Source organism: Pipra filicauda, unplaced genomic scaffold, assembly GCF_003945595.2.
Source record: "Pipra filicauda isolate LSUMZ 115617 unplaced genomic scaffold, ASM394559v2 scaffold6_size6359152_pilon, whole genome shotgun sequence".
Taxonomy (NCBI): domain Eukaryota; kingdom Metazoa; phylum Chordata; class Aves; order Passeriformes; family Pipridae; genus Pipra; species Pipra filicauda.
This window is the reverse complement of record NW_024104865.1, coordinates 6,200,253-6,221,204: the sequence shown is the minus strand read 5'-3', so window position 1 is coordinate 6,221,204 and position 20,952 is coordinate 6,200,253. Positions and strand designations below refer to the sequence as shown.

Here is a 20,952-nt window from a genome sequence, read left to right as displayed (position 1 = left end):
AGGTCTTGGTTGACAGTAGCTAAACTAGTGGCGTGCCCTAACAGCAAAGAAGCCTAGCAGCATACTGGGCTCTACCAACAGGACCACAGCCAGTCGACCAAGGGATGAGATTATCCACCTTTCTTTAGTAATCATAAAACTGCCTCTGATGAACAGCATGCAGTCTTGGAACTCCTGGTTGATAAATTTGATTGAAGCATGGGAAGGAAGCTGGGGGGACAGTAATATAGGAGCTGTAAAGGGGGGCTGAGGGATTTGGGCTTGTCCATTTTAGGGAAGAGACTTTGGAGGCACCCTAACAGCAGCATTGTTTCCAATATCAATAAGGAGATAAACCAGAAGATGGAGACATAGGTGCTTGGCAGGAGAATTACAGGCACAGGGAAGATTTAGTCTTTATATAAGGAAACAGTTCTCTCTTTGAGGACAATCAGGAGCAGAAGTTGCTTCCCAGACATGTTGTGGAAGCTCCATCCTCAAGGTTTTATAAGACCTGTCTGGACAAAGCCCTGAGCAACCTGATCTGCATTTAGTGTTGACCCTGCTCTGAGCAGGAGGTCAAGTTAGAGACCTCCTGAGCTGCCTCCGAGCCTGTATGAATTTGTGATTATTAAATTTGCATATGATGAGTATATATGATCTTATTCACGTCAAATGGAATGAACCCATGGAACAGGTGTCAGCAAAATCAAAGCATCACCTAAGGACTTAAGTTGCTGTAATTGTTGTTTGCCACTTATAAGTGAAAAAACCCCCACAAGATGTCTCTAGATTGTTCCCAAGTATTTCTGTGTTGCGACAGAGAGTGTGACCTCTGTTGAAGCTGAGCGCTAAAACTTGTGCTTTACTTTATTTTTATGGTTTGGGAAGGACGCTTAAAAAAAAAATCATGGAGGAACTATTTCATTTGTAAGACATATGTGGTGCTGTGAATAAAAGTCTAAATCTTTTGCAAAATGAAGAAGGAAAGTATAGGCTGAGATCTGATTAAGATTGGGAATGGTGAGATCTGTTGGAATGTGACCTAGTTTTCCATGGTAAAATGCTTTATGGAGTATTAAAGGTGGATAGGACAATAGAAATCAAATAAGGAAAAGATTTATTTTCAAAGTAATATGTTCTACTTCTGTGCTCTGTAATGCACTTAATGCATTAATGTAATGAACTTAATAATGGACAAGAAATAATCAAGTATTGGTGATGGAGTTGGGGAATATTCTTGTGACTCTTTCATCTGAAAGAAGAGAAATGACTGCATTTACCAGTAGCCTTTAGTACTTTCTATGAGGGATTAATGTATAATCTTGTCAGTTTTTTTGCTTCGCAAGATTGGTTGTACAGATGTCTAAATAAATATATAGAGTTGACAAAGGTAGCAGGTATTTGCTGAAAAAAATAATTATTTCAGGACACAGTCAACTGTTCATAACTTCTTGGAGGTTCAGTAAAAAACCCTGAAACACACTTTTAACATGAGCGCCTCAGCTGTGTCTGTAAATATTACATGGGTGTTTTGGCTTGCAAAACCAAAATGTTAATTTAAGTACAGTTAAGGCACTTGGCAATAAACATTCAGTATAAGTGTCTGTGCATCCACATACCATTTCAGGGACAGTGACTGCATATGCAAATGTTATGGATGGGTTTTATGTAAGTAGGCTTGAAAATGTGGCTTTTTTTCCTTGTAGCATACTTAGGGCGCTATGCTAAAAATTACATTATCTAAAAAAATCAAATAACCTCCTGCAGATTGTACAAGCTGAATTGAAAGACAGTAAAAAAGTTAAGCTGAAATACTGATATTCGAATCTTTCTTTTTTTTTCTTCTTTCATCTCTTATTTTTGTAGGTTCGACCTAAACCAGTTGCCCAAAATAACATTCCTATTGCCCCTGCACCTCCTCCAATGCTTGCAGCTCCTCAGCTTATTCAGAGGCCTGTGATGTTGACAACGAAGTTCACACCCACCTCTTTACCCAACTCTCAGAACTCCATACATCCAGTTCGTGTAGTTAACGGGCAGACAGCAACCATAGCCAAAACTTTCCCTATGGCACAGCTCACCAGCATTGTGATAGCAGCACCGGGTACCAGGCTTGCTGGACCTCAGACTGTACAGATCAGCAAACCAAACGTTGAAAAACAGGTACAGATGAAGTGCCTACTAATGCAAGATACTGGGCTTATTGCTTTACTGTGCAGGTTCGGATGACAACCAGGGAGAAATTTTCAGTGGGTACCAGAGATACGTTCCAATGACAGTACAAATTGTGGAATGACTGGCAACTTTTGGGATAGAAGTTACCATTTCCTTTAATATGGGCCATGGCACCTTTTTGTCCTGCTTCAGTGTGTTATGCTCCCCCTACTGTTTTAACTTCAATAGTTCGTAAGCAGGCTGCATTGCAGGGTTTGACTGATGTCTTGGAGAACGAGTACAAACTGAAATCCATGTTCATATCAAGCCCTTTTGTTTTGCAAGGGGTGGTGATGTGAAATGCAAAATTTGCACAAAATTGTAAGGATATTTCTTCCTTGATCCCTTGGTCTTGTGGTCTTGTGATTGGAGGCAAAATAGTCTCACTCAGCTTCTGAAGTCTAATAGTTGGATTGATTGAGTGGAAAGAAGACCCTCAGAAACAGAGAATTCTGGATGTTTAGTTTTAAAGTCTCTCTCCAGGCAAGACTTCTGTAAAATAAAATGTTACTTCAGTCAGTGTGGATTGCAACTGAGAGTTCTTGCCATTCAGTTCAAGTAAAGCAATATTCTCTTTCACTTTTATGTTAATAATAGTATATTTTATACTACATTGCACACTATAACATATAATATTTATGTTATTTATATAGATAATAGTAGTATCTATGTCACTTATAACTCTTTCATAGACTAACATGCCTTGAAGTTACTTTCTTTCTGCTTTTGAAATCACGGAGACTATGAAAATCATGTGCATGAGAGATATGCTCATGGTCAGTTCTGCTTATGAAGTCTTGAGTAGGTTCTTGCGTAACTTGGGGCTGTTCCACAAGTATCTCAGCAGTGTGTGCCCTTTTCGTGTGATTTGAAGTTGTAATTCTACAATACTTGACTTTTGATGCCTGTTTCTTTTGATGTCAGCAGTATTCGTTTGCTCTTCGAATAAATTACTGGCAATTCAACTACTGAAATACGTAACAGAAGAGTTCAATAATACATGAATTTTTCTGTGTATTTTCTCCATGTCATAAAGGGGAAAAGTTTGTCTCTCTTTAGCTTTAGCACACTCAGTTTATAGCTTCAACAGCTATGCTATGGGCTGAGGACTGTCATACAGAAGATTATGACTTGAGAAGAGGAAAACGCTTCAGAAACATCTGAGATTGTAGGACTCAGAGACAGTTTTTTAGCCATTCATTATTCTATGTACTATGAATGCTGAGGAGTGAGAAATACAAAATGCACGTGCCACGCAGAGTGGTTTCAATGTGGAATTCTTCCATGGGATGAATTTTCTTGAAGTGTCTCTTAGTTTTCCCATACCTTATGGGGATTTCTGTAGCAAGGTTAACTCTTTAAGATGACTGTTATTTTTTGCTTGGCTTGTGGGTTAATGGAATGGTGGCAAGGCTGTTTCATCCTTTGTTAGATGAAAACACTTTATTTAGCATTCCTCTCATGTCAGATTCCTCAATTAAGTCTTTGTTAGTACACTGCCGGGTATAAACGTTTTCCTCTGTATCTGCAAAAGAATTTGTTTTACTTTAATAGTCAAAGTGAAAAAAAGTTCTTCTTATCACTGAATGAAACACTGTTTCTTTTCAGACTATTAAACCACATGTGGAAACAGAAGAGAAGCAAACAGAAAGTCGTACAGTTACTCCACCTGCTGCACCGAAGCCAAAACGAGAAGAAAATCCACAGGTACACCCAGAGCTTTCTTTTAAGAAAAAAAAGGACACTCTGTCCTTCAGAAAATATTCTTCTCCCTCTGTTCCCTCAAGACTCCTTAACTTTAACATTCCATGCATTCCTGTTGGACAGCAGTAGTTGATAAGGCTACAGAATAAGAAATCTAAATACATATAGTGCATTGCATTTTTCAGTTCTGGAATGCATTTGGCTTCTGAGTCTTTTGTAAGTTAGAAGATCATAATTTCTCTGTGATACTTCCTTCACAGGGGCTTAGATTACAGTGTTAATTTCCATTCCTTTGAAGTTTTAGACTCTCGAGTTATTCTTAATGCTGAAGAAATGTCTTTGTTTTGCTTTGGAAAATATTTCTGCTCTGGTAAGCAGGATGGAAAGAGCCATATATGTTCACATTCTGCTTGGGTTTTAGTCCAGTTTAGTTTGGGGTGAAAGAGTGGCCAGAATGGCTGTTTTCTTAAAGCCTTTCTGCCTTGCAGAGCTATGAAACTGACTACAGCTAAATGCTCTACTTCCTTTGTTTCTGTAGATGGATTCAACTACTGTGTGAGCACTTACTGTTGTCAGTACAAATTGTGATTTTTATATCTGTTCATTTTCTCCATTAAAATTGGAATCCTTTAAGAACACCATAGCCCTTATCAAACAGCAAATGTAAGCCAGAATTGCTCCTTGTAGTTCACAATAGATGAAGAATGATCTTAAACTAGCAATATTTTTCTGGCAATTGAACTGTGTTGGTATTTACTAAGAGTCAATCACACAGTCGCTTCAGTGCTGGGCTGGAAGTAAAGACACTGCTTTCTTGCTCCCGTTTCTGCCGACTCTGTGATCATGAGCAATTGGCATTTTCTTGTATCTCAGTCTGGGTTCCCGTCAAGAAAATGGGACTATTGTCTATTCTTTCTGAAGTAGTTTGACATACATGAATGAAAAAGTGATTTACAGAAGCAAAGTATTACTAAAAATATTTTTGTTGCTTAGTTACCTGTCAGCTGCCTTTAAAGGGCCTAAATGACATAACTTATCCTAAGAGTTGGGCTTTTAATGATCTTTTTTCTCCCCCCTCACAGAAACTTGCCTTCATGGTGTCTCTGGGACTAGTTACTCATGACCACCTGGAAGGTAGGAAAAATGTCTTAGATTGGTTCTTGCATTCCCTGTTTCATGTTTCTGAATTGGAAGTAGAGTTCCAAAATATTTCTGTATTAAATGCAGTATTTTCATGCACAGTAGTACCTTTGGGGTGTCTGTACTCTTGATCTAACTTAGTTTGTTGTGCATACTTTTTTGTTCCTCTTATTACATTGAAACAAAGCAGTTACTTATACAGTGGAGATGAGTGGTTGGAAAGAAGGTGTATGCTCTGGTGTTAGGAAAGAAATCTGTGGCAATACTGGGCAACTATTGCTTTCTAGACAACCCCTGTCTCTGCAAAGATACACCATGGATAATTTTACTGTAACGTACATCTGGATTTTTCATTTATTTCATAATTTCATGAGGTCATAATTTGTAATGAACAAGTTAATGGATTATAATTGGTTTTATAGTTTGAACATCTAATCCTATACAGTGAAAGACAGCCTATAATTTCAATGGCTTGCATATTTCTCCACTCCATATTTTTAAGTATCAGCAAGGTTACCAGAGGCTTTTTGTTTTAGATCCCAGTTGCGCTGACCATGAGTTTAAAAGTCTTAGTCGTGGACTACTTGGCAAGAAGATGGCAATCATTTATTAGTTGATTGAGCACTGTGTTTGTATTCCTTGTCAGCTCTTAGTTTTCAAACCTTCAGAAATTAGAAGTTTAACACAGTTGCCGATATTGGGCATGATTGGTGTTCTGTAGAAATCTTTACAGTTCTCCTCACATGCAAACTGAATTCCGAGGACTTTATATAATTTCTGACATCAATTGTTTTCTAACTTGAATGCTTTGTTTTACAAGAAATCCAAAGTAAGCGACAAGAGAGGAAAAGAAGAACAACAGCAAACCCAGTGTACAGTGGAGCTGTTTTTGAGCCTGAGGTATTCATTTTTTGCTGGGGGAAGCCAGTGTTTTCATTCTGATCTTGTTTGTCTTTCTGCCATGTTGCTACCTCCTAAGCTATCTCAGTCCTAACTAGACTGGCAAGCTATCATTTATAGTTCAAAAGGCCATTGCAATGACATGACCCTCAGATTTTTAAATAGTAAATACGCTGGGGTGTTCTTCTAATACTTATGTCTTCTTCTGCCTTCTCCTATGTAAAGCTCTTGTTAAATGGCAATATGTGTTGGTCAGCTTATGTGTCAGCCTGAAGCAGTCCAGATGTCAGAAGCAGTGTAAAAAAGCTAATCTTTCTGAATCTGTGCTTCAGAAAACAAAAAAAAAGCCGATAATCTCACTTAGGACTACTGCACTGTTCCTCAGCTATGCATATAGTTTTTCCAAAAATGTTGGCCAGCAAAAATTGTTATATTCTTCCCTGCAGCGCAAGAAGAGTACAGTCACGTACCTGAACAGCACAATGCATCCTGGGACACGTAAAAGAGGTGAGGTATACTTAGACCTGTCTCCCTGCTGTATGCATCTTCCTCCATATTGCATTTGTAGTCCCCTTGCTGATTTGAAGAACAAAAGAAGGACTCCACAGTACTTTATTTGTCCAGTAAATTTCCGCAGTAGACAAAGACCATGACTTCTAGGGATTAGAATAGCAAGTTTTATTGGGCAGTTCAATGTTTCCTTTCAGTTTCACTCTCCAAAAAATAAAATTCGCTAGATATAGCAAAAGCGAAAGGTGTTTGAACATTAGGTAGTGGTGTGAAGCTCCTGTCAAGATCCTCTTGTTAATGACTAGATTGTATTGTTACTGTCAAGAACTTGGTTATGGAAAAAGTGTCTGTGCCCTGAATAGGAGAGGAAACTTAGTGTGATAAAAGCCTTGTTCACCACTGGGAGTAGAGATGGCTCCTTCAAAAGAACTCATCTTGAGCAAGGAAAGCTACCGTGCTCTTACTAAGCACTTTTCTGCAACCAGAGAGCCACTTGTTCTAAAGTGAGAGAGGATCTTTCATATAGGTATGCAGTATTGTTCAGAAGAAATCCTTCTGTAGAATAGGTGAAATTTTAATACTTAGATTACGGTGAAACAGGTGAGTCAGAACAGTACGGAAGAGAATATTTTTTTGTGTATGGCATTGACCACACTTCCATGACAACCTTTACTTGCTTTTTGATGATTTTCTGCAGTTCTTGAAGACTCATAATACCTTCTCTTCTCCTGAGTTAGCTGTCTAAAAAAAGTAATCAATCAAATAAAAAAAGACCCAAACAGTCCCACCTAGCACTAACCAGTTCCATTATCTTTTGGGCTTTTTGGTTGCAAGGTCAAATATTCATTTGACATGTGCTTTTCTTGATATACCTCTTCAGTCCAGCAGGCAATGTGGCAAAACTGGCACTTCTGCAGCTGTGCTGTTTTTAAATAAAAGACATGTCTCTACTGCTGTCCTCTAATAACATTAAATGTATTTTTCAAAATGATATGATGTAGATTTTATATAGAGAGTTTTGCATTTACTCTGTGGATTAATGTTTCTTCTTATAGTAATGATTTCTTAATTTTATTTTAGAACTCATTGTGAACAATTACTGTATCAATGGAAATGATTGCAAGCTTTTGTACTTGATACTCTCTTATCCTGTTTTTGCAACTGACTATTAAACTTTCTGTTTTTTTCCTCACACTCTGTTGTGAGCCTGTACCTTGCATCAGCAACAAATTAGTAGCACACATTTTCAATTGACAAAAGATTTGGGAGTATACATTTGTCTTGTAATTTAATATAGCAATATATTGAGTGAAAAGCTTTTGCAAGTATGTGCCCTTGAGAGCTTTAGTTTAATTCTAGATGGTGCTGAGCATTTCAGATTTTCAGCCATGGACATCACTATCAGAAATCCGTTTCCAAGGACATACTTAGTTCTGGAACATATCCAGACCTTAAATGCAAGGTTTAGCATGTTAATAGGTATAGACTGACAATCTGTAAACATAAGATCTAGGGCATTATTCCTAGATCCTAACTCCTTTATGTTTACATATCCATAAATTACCCTGGAGAAGGGAGGCAGAAATGATGGTTACCTATTGGGTTTTTTCATGTCTTGCTTTGCATTCATTATTTTATAAAAATTGTTATGAACACACTTTGTACATCTGCTAGTCTAAAGGAGCATTTAGGAGTTGTGCATAACCAAACATACTTGACTGATAAAGTCTAAGAAAGAACACAGAATTTGGAGGGGGTTACAGTGGAAGACCAGTGATAGGTTAAAACTGGTAGTAGTTATGGGTCGGACAAGAAGACCTGTTCTTGAGGTAGCCTAATTTTAAAAATGTACCAGTAGGGTAGAAAGTGCTGATCTGTGGATTAGTGGGTTTTAAAAAAGGGGAAGAAAAGTAGGGGGTTCGTGAGTGTTGGCCTCTGATAAAGGACTTAACCTTTGTGTAGATTTATGCTGGCACTAGAAAGATAGGGAGGTGTGGGATAACACTAGAAAGGATTTAATAGTAGTTATTGTTGCTTCTCTCTAGCTTTGATGCCAACATGTTTCCCCTAAAAACTGAACAGCCTCATTTCTAGGAGTGGCAAGTGCCCACATGCTGCTTTTGTGGGAATGATTCTTTGACCCTCTACAGAGCTTATTTCTATTTCCTTCTGAAATACATCTTTTAAGTGTTCTTTCCTTGCAAAATTCTACTTAAAGATTTCTAAAAAATGTTTAAATCTTTGCTTCTGTCCTTCCACTTGTAACTTTTATATTAACTTCCTCTCTGTGCTACATCATTTCCTTTTTCACGCTAGCCAATGAGGACCACTGGCCAAAGGTATGTAAGATCATTTTTCCTTTCTTTTTTTTTTTGTTTGTTTGTTTGTGTTCCCTGTTGTTAATATGTAGGTCGTCCACCTAAATACAACACGGTGTTGGGGTTTGGGGCTTTGATGCCCACATCCCCTCTGTCCAGTTATCCTGACTCCCCTGAAAATGAAAAGACAGAGACCACATTTACTTTTCCCGCAGCTGTTCAGCCTGTGTCCCTGCCTAGCCCCAGCTCCACAGACGTAAGTAACTCTTGGGGAGGGGATTACTTTTAGAAAGTTATGCGTAAACAGACAGAAGGAAAATCATTGCAGATTTTGTTTCTTTAGTCTCACTCATCATTTGTCCTGATTCAGAGCAGTGAAACAGTTCATTTTTTTAACACCCTTCCTTTTTCCTCCTGCACCTATGTTACAATCCTGTAAAGATTTTATTTATGACTCCTTCCGTGGATTGAAACATTGGGAGGCACCAGGCATGCTAGATGAGCTCATTTCTTTTGTGCAGTATCTGAGATCTTGTCTGACTGAATTGAATCTGTCATCCATGAAAAAGGGGCGGGGGGGAAAAGAGGAGAATGAAAAGTATTAGTTACAGACCATAATAACAAAAAAGTTATGTTTCTGTAATGAGAAGGAGGTAAACTGCTTCATCATGCAGAATAGCCAAGAGTATTTGCAGTATTTGCAGCACTGATTTGGCAGAAAGTGTATTGTACCTGTTCAGTGTGGAGAAAAGTGTTCTCAGGAGTTGTAGTGTACTTTGATTAAAGTGCTTACATTTTAATGACTCGTATCTACAGGGCACAGTTTAAAAATCAAAAGGTGCTTGCTTATTTCTTCGTACCAGTGCTGCAAACTCCTTCTGTAATCCTTTTTTTAGAAAAGACATTGTCACATATAGTTGAGGCCCAACCATTTGAAACGGGCTTTAAGGAAGAGTTGGATCATTTTATTTTCATTTATATAGTTGCTCTGCTGTAAGTACATAGACTGAGAGACCAACCCTACTGACCACATAGAATGGGGAATAGAAACCAATTCTACTGGGGAATAGAAGCCTCTTAACTGTATTTGTTCTGCAGAAGTAACAGGAGTAGAAATAGTACAAATGTGTCTGAGGCACTGAAATAAATAGATGCAATTCTGATACCCAGGGAATATGTATGTGAAATTAAAAGGTTCTATTTTATATAGTAATTTTTGAGAGCAGGATAGCACTTGACTGTAAAAAGCCTTTTCTGGACAGTCAAATGAATGGGACTATGAAACAGCCCCTCAGAGATAAGGTGGGACAGCTTCCTGTCTGGGGACTTTAAAAAGTAAGCAGTACAGATAACTTGCAAATATGCTGAAGAGCACATATTTTACATTGGCCCTTCCTTTTACAGAGAAGGACTGGGTGATGGGGTGGGGGTCTTTTCCATCTCTGGTGTGTGTGTATGCTGCCAAGTCTTTTCCCACTGTTTGAGTTTCCAACTCAAAACAGTAGGTTGAGTTGTTGCCCTGTTTTTTGGCAGCAAGCTAAATCAAGAATACTGAATTTCTGTAGCATTCAGATCTAGTTCTGAATGCCCTTAATTTTCTGGATTAGGATCATGTTTAGGCCTAGGTTCTGAATTTCTTTAATATTCATTAATTAATCAAAATTTAAGTGATTTAAAGGAGACAATGGAAGATTACACAACTGATAATAAATGTTCTCTCCTACCCAAACATACCATCATATAGCACAGTAACACTCTTTTGCCTTTAAAATTGTGTATAAGTCCCCTTTACTGTTTTCAGACAAGGTGTTTAGTTTATACATATGCAACAGGACTAACATTTTTAAAGGATTTAATTTTTTTAAAGAATTTTATGCCAAAGTCCCATTCAATACATATTCGCTATCAATTGGGCTAATTTGGTAGACTTCTCAGAAATACTTGATATTGAATTCTGCTTAAAATAAGATACGTGTAAAAGTAAAAAATATATTTTGAAGTGCTGAAATCTTTTTTTTTTAATTAAAAATAAACTGTGTAACAAAATGTGAATTTTCAAAGATGGTAAAATATCAGAAAGGAGACAAATATATGTTCTTTTGTCATTGCGTCTTATAATTCTTACTTGCTAATCATAAAGAGAGGAATGGGTTCCAATTGCCGTCATGAGCTGAAAGGTAGTCTTCTGTTAATATATTATCATAAAATTGCTGTATAAGCTTGTGCAGTCACATCACTTTTTTGTGATTTGGTTTCCTCTATTTATATATTTGTCATGCTGCGTGCTTCTCCCATCTGAGTTTTGAGAATTTAGCAATACTTGTAAAAACCTTTAGCATCCTTGGCTGGAAAAGCACTATATAATGCTGGAAAAGTAGTATATATTTAAACAGCAACAATACAAGTCATACTGGAGGTAAAGACAAAGAGGAAAACTAGTTCTTTGGCATTTAAGGACCTTGAAACTTAATTAGATGTAGAATACAGTGTCCACTGAAATGCTTATGCCACAGCTTATGACTGGTGCTGCCACTGAGGAGAACTATGCTGCCTGTCACCAGCAGTCCTTTCTCATCCTTGAAATGCCTCCTATGTTGCTTCAGCACAGATATATCTGAGGCCTCATAGTGATCTGCATAAGGGAACTGGCATAGCTAAAAATTATGAGTTTTAGCCAGGATTATGCCCTAATCCAGTTAATTTTATAGACACACACATTCTTGTGCCAGCTTCATACAGGGTGAAATGTGTGTTTGGACATATACAGAAAGCAGGATCACTTCTTTTGGCCATGAGGCAGACCGTGTCATGTTGAAGAGGGTCTACACTGTTAGCAGATGATGTGACTATAGAAAAGTCTCTTTATTCTAGATGGGAGAGAACATGTTGTCTGTAGCCTCCAGCTTTTGGAGACTTGAAAATGAAAATACAACAAGTGCATGCCAAAGAAAAAGGCTATTTCAGAAGTCTCAGTTAAAACAATTGAGCAGTTCATCAGGCAGATACAGAAAAAGACTGCAGTTTTGCCTATCTTTAAAATATTTTTGCATTAATTTACTGCGAAGATCTAATTCCTATAGGCTTTAGAATGGAAATTTGATTTTAGCACTTAAGTAATCTTTGTGTTTAGCCAGCCTATGAAAATTGCAAGTCAGGCCAAGCACTTGGCGTCAGGTTTGATGGTCCAGAACGGCCTTCTTGAATTTCTCCTGAAATGTCATTCTCTGAATGACAGGGAGAAATTTTGAAGGGAGGATGAAGCAGAAACTTGAGATGGGATTGGTGATAAGAATGGATGGGTAGAAAGTAGGAATAGAACCTGGGAAAAGGAAGTAAGTAATGCAATAGGCAGGATTGAGCAAAACATCTTTTTTTTTTCCTCTCTCTCTCTCTCTCTCTCTTTTTTTTTTTAATTCCCTTTTTCCTGTTTGGCAATTGTTTGTGAACCATTTGGTTATGTATGGCTCTCCCTCATGCAGCAGTGGCATATTCACCTGGAAGATAGCAATTGCCTTTGAAGGTCAATTACTCAGCAGTAAGAATTGTGCAAAAAATCTCTATTCTAGTGATGGTTCAAGTCTGTGGTCACAAAATGCCTTTTCATTAGTAAACTCTTATATCAAAGCAACATTTCAATTGAGAGAAGCATCACAGAACATTCAGACTGCAAAGTCAAACCCATAGAAATTAGGAAAGGCCAGATTTATTATTCTTCTGATAATGAAATTCATTTACATCGTACACTCTGATCATCTTTATTTATATGGTCATGAAAGATTCCTGTAGCAGAATGTTTAGCTTTCCCATGTTTTTCCAGTGAAATGTATGCATAAGTATAGGTATTACATATTCAAACACACAAACTACATTTGATACTGTATTGTTCAGTTCTGTTGCCTAAAGCCAGGCCCTGCTGCTCTAGACACTTATAAAAATAAAGAAAACTGTTAGTTATCCAGAAGTCTTTTATTTGTTTTCCTGGTCCCTTGATGAAGAGAAAGTAGAACAAAAAGTGATGTCGAATCACCTTTTATGATGTCTCTTCTGAAATTATTCTTCAGTCACTTCAGCCTGCCTCAGTGAGCTCTGCTCTAGCCTAAGTTGACTGCCTACAGCCTACACAGAGCTGGTTCAGAAGCTGAGGTCAGTAAGGATGCATGTTACAACATCAAATCCAGAACCTCTTTATGCATATATTTATTAACTGCCCATAAAACCTGGGGCATTTCTTTGCAATCCAGCAGTGGCTGGGTTTTTGGTAAGGACAGCTATTAATTGTGAGGAAATGCCCTGAATTTTGCATTACCAAACATAGGACTGAGAACTTTGTACCTGTGTGTTGTCATCTCCATGTGTTCAGCTGCATTGCACACTGATCAGCTGTATCACTACAGGTTTTGCAGCATTCAGTTGATTTTGGAATGTTCTGGGTCTAAATTTATAAATGTCTTCTCCTCAAGAAGAAACTACATTTGTCTCTTTTGTAGGTCTCTTTCTGCAGGGTATGAGATATAACAGGTTTGGTTTTCAGCAAAGCAATAATTTTGCACCTGAGCCAGTTACCAAGAGCAATCTGTGGCAATCTGTAATCTGTGGCAACCCAAGCATCTTAAGATATGTAATTCTCTGGAGTAGAATTTTTTTTCTAAAATGAGAGAATTTTCCTCTTAAATTTTTCCTTAGATTGCAGAGGATTTTATTTTAGCTTATATGACATCTCCTGCCTGCCTTCCTTTCCTTGTACTCATAGAGGAAAAGAAGTTCTTCCCAGCCTGGTTACACATACCACTTCACAAGAAGCATGAAGTGTCACCCATTTAGTTCTTAATTTAACACTGAGGAACTCTTTGGTGTTAAAGGATGAAGTAATACCATTATTCAGCTCTCAATGATCCCTGAGAGTTATGGATCCAAAGCATGGCACTGAAAAATCACTAAAGATTGATCCTTTACAAAACATGAAATCACTGTTAACCTTGGGAATTAAGAGAAGAATAACCTTCTCTTTGAAGAACGGCCTCATGAGCGAGAGAGCTGGGAAGCAGAAACCTGAGCAGGTTGCTTGTGTGTCATTCTTCTAACATGTGGAGATTAGTGTAATTTTTTTTGGCTGGTAACTTAATGTGTAAGTGCATGGCCAAATCTGCCATCCCTCGAAATTGATAGAACTTACTCACGCACCTGAAAAGACAATATGCATCAAAATGAAAGCTTGCACATGTTGATATTTCATATAGGGGAAGCATATACCCACAGTTCCACTCAACACACACATCTTAAGGTCTCAGTCTTGCAGATCTGGTGTGTGCGTGAAACTTCATTGTAAGTTGGTGAGAAGTTTGTATTTCAGACTTGGGGTAGGGCCTTGAATATGTGGAGTTTCCAGGGCAACCCACAGGTGGTGAGAGGAGAGGGCTGGGTGCCCCTTGCCTTCAGTATGAATGCTGAGCCACCTTTCTTTCATGCCTCTTTGTTCAAATATCCTAAAAACAGAGAAAAGCAAACAGAAACACCACCACTGCTCCTAGCATGAGGTGGGAGTAACAGGAGGGGAGAGAGAGAAGAAAAAGTCACAAAAATCAGACCTATCTTTTTGGGATATTAATGACTGTAGAAAAAATTCTCTCTAATGGTGAAGCAATAGTAACTAAACCTAGATGTTTTAAAAGACACGGCCAGTCATGTTTTCAATGATTTCTTTTTAAAAAAACCCTTAGTTAGAATCTCTCTTGATACTCTTTCATCCTGGCGCTCAGCCTTTGTTAGTGATGAAACAAACCACTCTCTGTAGAGAATGAGAAAGTTTTGACTCACAGCTTTTTCTGGTGCAACTTGAGGTAGCCTAAGTGAAGTAAAAAGAATTGTCGCAGAACATAATTAATTCTGTCCTTTTTCATTTACAAGCACAACCCCTTTTCCTTACAGTTTCATTTTTAAAGGTGACCTAAATATTTGACAGTGCTCTTTTAAGTCACTCAGGGTTTCTTACATACCATTACTGGCGAAAGACAGCCTCATCAGCATTCCTGGAGTGGAGTTGGGCTTACATCCAGAAATGAGGAGGGTTAAGAAAGTGTGTAGCTCATCAGTTCAGGCAAATAAAAAGCAGGATAAAGTGGGAATTTGAAAGAAGAAAGACTAGGGGATAGCAGTTGTTAAGAGAAGTTATGTTAGTAAGTGTTTGCTGTACCATTTTCCCTCTGGAGGACAGAGGGAGTGTTTGGGAGGACTGATGTGTGACATGCTGCCTGGTTTTCCTGTTTCACAGACTAAAAAGGGCTTGATCTTTTGGAATCCCCTTAAAAATAGTTTGTGCTGTAAACTTTCAATTCAACTAGGATGTAGATGTCAAAGGCCAAAGTTCACTTTTTGCCTTCTCTCTCTCTCTCTAACCCACATCCTTTCCCCTCAATTTTGTAGGGTGATATCCATGAGGATTTTTGCAGTGTTTGCAGAAAAAGCGGGCAATTGCTGATGTGTGACACCTGTTCACGTGTTTATCACCTGGACTGTCTGGACCCGCCTCTGAAAACCATTCCCAAGGGCATGTGGATCTGTCCCAAATGTCAAGACCAGGTATTGTTTGACAGACAGGGGGAGTTATATACAATGCACTGTGAAGATTTTTCTGTGTTAAAGAAAATAACCAGATTGCTTGGGTTACTTAGACCAAGACAGCCTGACACTGAACAAATCTATTTGATCTGTAATAAGGCTTGTGTGAAATTAATTAAATTACCTCTGTCGGAATGCATGCAAATACAAAACTGTTAGGTCTTGCTCCCAAATTTGGAGTCTGTATTTGTACCCTGGTGTTTTTACTCTTTTTCTGGGCCAAAGCATGCAGACTTTTTTGGGAAAGATTATCCATGACCGATATTTCTATCTTTCTACCCATAGAATTTTTGCTGTTCATCTTAAGTTCATTGTTTCTTCAAAAGTTATTAGTATATTCTTCTGGACAAATAAATAAAACATTTGCACAAGCCTACCTCAATAGGTAGAGCAAATATAAGCCCCTGTTTACTCATGTAAAGAGGTTGTCTTCAGTGATCTCTTTAATAATATCACCCAGCATCTGTATAATGAGGATAGGTGAACACTTTGGTGGTCCTTCCTTGCAGATCCCTCTCTGAAAATACACAGTTGAAGTGAACAGATTATATTTTAATATTTTGTTCATAATTGCATTGAGATTACAAGATGAAGAAGTAAACTATTGTATTCCTAACCCTTCCATGGAACTCCAGAAATTACAAAGGACTGCTGATAATGAGCAGCCTGAAGCTGTTAGCATTCTGTCTAACACAGCATGCTGCTTGGTCACCCACACGACCTTTGGTTAGCCAGGTAGTGATGTGAGAAAACAGCCTGACATATGATGTGCTGCTCAGAATTCAAGTGACTTGGTCAGTAGTTGCCAGAGAGGAGGGACTGTGACCACTTCCCTCTATTCCTGCTCTTGCCTACTTTGACCTTACGCCTCCTCTTCATATTTCTGCGATAGGTTTTCCCACAAAGTAGGGAGGGAGATCTTAGTAATTTCACTGTAAACTGAGTCCTCTGTCTTCTGAGGTACCACTCTGATCAGTTATTAAAAATATGTCTTTCCTCTCAAAAAAATTTGTTAGGAAGCAAAATGTAGGAAGGATATGAAAGACATAAATGATGCTTACCCTTTTAAAGAGAGTTTGACAACTCTATTAAGATGATTCTGATAAGAAGGGGAGATAGGACAGTTTCATGTTTTACTAGGCAGGAAGTGTGATGTTTGAATGTATGATGTGGAGACTGTTCTGTGGCATGAAAACTTTTCTCCCAGAACAACTAATATCAGCAATTTGTCAGAATCATGAAGTAATGTTTATGTCTCCTGGAGAGTTTGAGTTCAGATATATTATCCTTTCATTCCTCTTTTGAGTTGTTCAGTTTCATTAATAGATGTTATTTGTGGCTATGGAGGGAATTTAGGAAAATGCTGACATTTGTAAGAAAGAGGCCTGTTTTGTGGAAGCCACAATACAGTTGTGAATAATTCACTCTGTTAAATCTCAGAAAAGGTCTGTGAAGCTTCACATTAACAGGGCTGAGACTAATGATAGCCATGAAAGAAAATCCTCAGTCTTTCCCTCTTTCTGTCTCTCCTTTTTATTTTCTCAGAGGTAGATTTTTTTACCAGCAGTATCTCTATAAACAATTTTCTTTCAGATGCTAAAGAAGGAAGAAGCAATCCCATGGCCGGGAACTTTAGCAATCGTTCATTCATATATTGCATATAAAGCAGGTAGGAAAATGGTGAACAACACTTTTGTTTCACTTTTAACACAGGAAGGTGTTATTTTGGGAATGGGACAGAATGGTACTTCCTTTATAAAAGGAAATTAAAGGGGAAGAACCTTAATAACTAGTGAAGTGAAAATAGCAGTCTAAATATTTGTTAAGCCTTCTGTGATGCTTATGTATGTGGGTAAAATTTGGGGGGTGATTCAGTGCACAAGTTGTTGAATTGACTTTAAACCCAATTATGCTCTTTACATGAAGTGGTTTAGACCCTCTATTCACTGTTGTAACAGAAACATTTTAAATATCCTGTTTTACAGCAAAAGAAGAGGAAAAACAGAAACTACTTAAATGGAGTTCAGATTTAAAACAGGAAAGAGAACAACTAGAGCAGAAGGTCAAACAGCTCAGCAATTCTATAACAGTGAGTATTGTCCTCCCAAATAATTCTTCACCTGTGTTCTAGTGCCAGAATGCAGAGAGAAAACTATAATACAGTGACTTGATGTACTAGACCTGTCTTCCACTGGATTTACTGAGAACTAAGTGAGCATTTTCCTTTGCTTTTTAGGACTTTGGGGAGCAGGAATGAAATAAAGGCAACATATACTTACATTGAGTCTCATACATGATCCATGCTGACCGTGTAGGTAGACCTGTAATATCAACAGGTGACAAAAACGACACAGAGCATTATCATCTGTGGGCCGTAGATTAAATCAAAATCTCCAGTGGCTCACTTAAAGAAGAATGGTTGAGCCTTTGTGTGTAATGAGAGTTATAGTCTTGTTGAGCTTTCCAGACCTTCCTGATGCAAAAGCAACTGTTTGCTCAAGGATGACTCTCAGGCTCTTGGCATGTTACCTTGGCAGTCAGCACTTGGACGCTGTGCAGGGCTCTGCATAATATTTAATTAGACAATGTCATACTTCAAACCAGAAGCTTTAGTTTCCACCTTAGTTTATTGCAGTAATTGGAACATACATATTAATTTGCTCTCTCTTCTTACCTTAATATGCAAATCAGTCTCTTGAGTTGCCAATGTAAATTTTGAGCCCCTCACTTCGTGCTGGTGAGTGTCACATAATGAAACGCACCAAAATCTCCCATGTGTAAGGCTGGATACATAAGAACAGACTTCTTAAATACAGATGCACTTTCCAGGCTGCCTACCTTTGCCTACTAGAACAGAAGTGTCTTGTGTTTTTAGGCCCCTCAGTACTGACATTACAATAAAATGATTGGGAGCAAACGAATGGTGAGAGGTGCTAGTTAGCAGTTTGCGACACTGTTATCTTCTGATTAGCAGTAGCTGGGTGTAACCTGAGCAGCACTAAAGCACTTCCACTGTTTCTCAGTGAGGCACCCAGGCAGATGCAAGCCTTCGACAGGATTGGCAGTGGGTAAAGAGAGTGTTTATACTTACATTGGACCTGTCCAAAACAGACACAATCGGTCTGGATTTTATGGTGTTATTATGGTGCCAGGAGCTGCATGTGAAAATAGTAAAGCTAAAACCAACAGTTTCTGGAGATCAGCATGAATAAAAGATTTAAAAAATTTAGAAAGGTTACCATCTTTGCCTAAAAACCTGAATGTAACAGACGTAGCTACTGTTTGCTCATTTTTGAGGGTTTCAAATATACATATAAGCAGTTTTTCACTCTTGAAACATCATTTGTGGCCTTTTTAAAAAATTATCTTACCCTGATGCTTAACTGATGAGCTAGCTATGTTACTACCACTTCTAAGAGAAAGAAGTGGCCGCAAAATAAGATTTTCAAGTGAAGAGGAGTTTGTTTTCCTTTTCAAGTGCCCCTTTATTTATTGAGAGAAGGAAGTGATGTTCCTACTAAAATGTATATGAAATTAAAGGCTGCATCCCACTAATGGTGTGCACACACAGTGTCAGCAGTCAGCTGCAGTAGGATGCCTGAGCTTGCAGATCTGAGCTAAAGAAATTTCAGTAATGCTATACTAATAGAAAAAATAGTAAGAACATATACTTGGAAGTTTTCCTTCAAAAGGAACACAAAAGGATGGAGCTGTCTGTGTTCATTTGCAGAACACCTTGGAATAAAAGAGAGCCATACCAGGTGACAGCTATGTCCTGGCAATTTAATTCCTTAGCCTGCAATTATGAATTCTCCTGTGAACACAGCCCAGAGACTTTTTTTCTTCTGTGTTGGAAAAGTGAAATTGTAGCTGCAGTCTTTTCTAGGTTCTTACATTTAGATCTGTGAACAGCATATTCCTTCTCTTACCTGCTTTCATTCATAAGCTTGAACTTATTACTGCTTTTCTGTTTTGCTGCAGAAATGCATGGAAATGAAGAATACCATCCTTGCAAAACAGAAGGAGATGCACAGCTCCTTGGAGAAGGTAAAACAGCTGATCCGCCTCATTCAAGGCATCGACCTTTCAAAACCCATAAACTCTGAGGTCAATTCAGTAGCCATCTCCAACGGCATGGACTCCACTAACAATACTAATGCTGCCACCTCCACCTTAGCCCCCTCCCCTTCCCAGAGCTGCATGGTGAACTGTAACAAGGGCGATGAGACTAAATAACACAGTGAAGTTAAGAAGGAGCCAAGGGAGGTGGCGGCGAGGAGAAAGAGCAAAATAAAGAAACTCTAGAAAAGCAAAACTGGATTTCTTCTGGAAAGTGCAGAATTCTTTAGTTCTTTGGTTCCAGAGAGAGCGTGAAGATGCTTGTGCCAGGCGGCACCGGAGTTTGCCAATTGATCCTTCTTATTCTGTGTGTACATGCGAAGTTTGGATCATGTTACATGAATAGTGCCAGCTGGGGGTTCTTTGCCAGCACCATGCCAAGTGAAATAATATATTTACTCTCTCTATATTTTACACCAGTGTGTGCCTGCAGCAGCCTCCACAGCCACTATAGGTTTGTTTTATTTTTGTTTGGGGTGAGGAGCAGGGATAAGGGAGGAGAGCAGGTTTCAAGTTCCTATTTGCAGAACAGTTTGTTTAGCTAGGGGAAAACAAAAACAAGTCCAAAGAGCCTATGGGCTTTTCCTGTTTCTAAACTCTCAGTACTATTAAACCAAAAAAACCAGAAATATAAATTATCAAATCCCAGTGCCCAGAAGGGACAAGTCTATCAAATAAGCAGTATTTACTATTGTTTAGACAGGAGATTTACAAAAGGAAAGGAGATGGACTTTTCACTGAGTAACCAGCACATATAATCATATAATCATAGTATATGCTGAGTTGGAAGGGACCCACCAGGATTATCGAGTCCAACTCCTGGCCCTGTGCAGGACACCCCAAGAATCACACCATGTGCCTGAGAGCATTGTCAGAACGCTTCTTGAACTCAACCAGGCTTGGTGCTGTGACCACTTCCCTGGGGAGCCTGTTTCAGTGCTCAACCACACTCTGGGTGAAAAACCTTTTCCTGCTATCTAATCTAAACCTCTCCTGACTCAGCTTCATGCCGTTTCCTTGAGTCCTGTCACTGGTCACAAGTGTGAAGAGATCAGTACCTGCCCCTCTGCTTCCCCTCACATGTATAGGCTGAGGATCTACTGTCCCAACAGCTTGGGGTTAATCCTGTTTCTTCACATTAAACAACAGACTTGCTTTGCAGAATTGGTTTGGGTCCTCACATTCATCCAGAAAGTCTATGTTGGGAATGGGAAAATGAGGGCCAGAATTCAGGGTCAGCTTGGAGCATTGGATGGAGGTGTCTCAAGAGAAAATGTGCATCAATTACTTGAAAATGAGATTTCAACCCTTTTCTGTATTTATAAACAACAAAGGTATCCTGAACAAAGTAGCACATAACCCAGATGTGTGAACTCAACAGAGAAATGTCCTTTTCTTTCACTTCCTTTCTCTTCTTTTGGTAACAAGAACTAAATAAGGAATAGAAAAG

The 20,952-nt window shown here is 38.5% G+C and overlaps 1 protein-coding gene across 7 annotated transcripts in view; it reads left to right on the top strand.

Moving 5' to 3' along the window:
* The window catches only part of PHF21A (PHD finger protein 21A), a 129,825-nt gene extending 109,476 nt beyond the window's left edge, over nt 1-20,349 (top strand). For 5 of the 7 annotated variants that reach the window (XM_027750159.2, XM_027750161.2, XM_027750160.2 and 2 more), the window contains 10 exons: nt 1,849-2,145; nt 3,805-3,903; nt 4,983-5,034; nt 5,861-5,940; nt 6,387-6,447; nt 8,861-9,024; nt 15,189-15,344; nt 16,977-17,052; nt 17,369-17,472; nt 19,365-20,349. In XM_027750159.2, coding sequence (XP_027605960.1) covers nt 1,849-2,145; nt 3,805-3,903; nt 4,983-5,034; nt 5,861-5,940; nt 6,387-6,447; nt 8,861-9,024; nt 15,189-15,344; nt 16,977-17,052; nt 17,369-17,472; nt 19,365-19,619 — 1,344 coding nt within the window. In that variant the 3' untranslated portion in view covers nt 19,620-20,349. Of the gene's footprint in view, nt 1-1,848; nt 2,146-3,804; nt 3,904-4,982; nt 5,035-5,860; nt 5,941-6,386; nt 6,448-8,766; nt 8,790-8,860; nt 9,025-15,188; nt 15,345-16,976; nt 17,053-17,368; nt 17,473-19,364 lie in introns of all 7 variants that reach the window. The other 2 variants (XM_027750165.2, XM_027750166.2) reach the window with 1 other exon arrangement.
* Nucleotides 20,350-20,952: the final 603 nt, after the last annotated feature.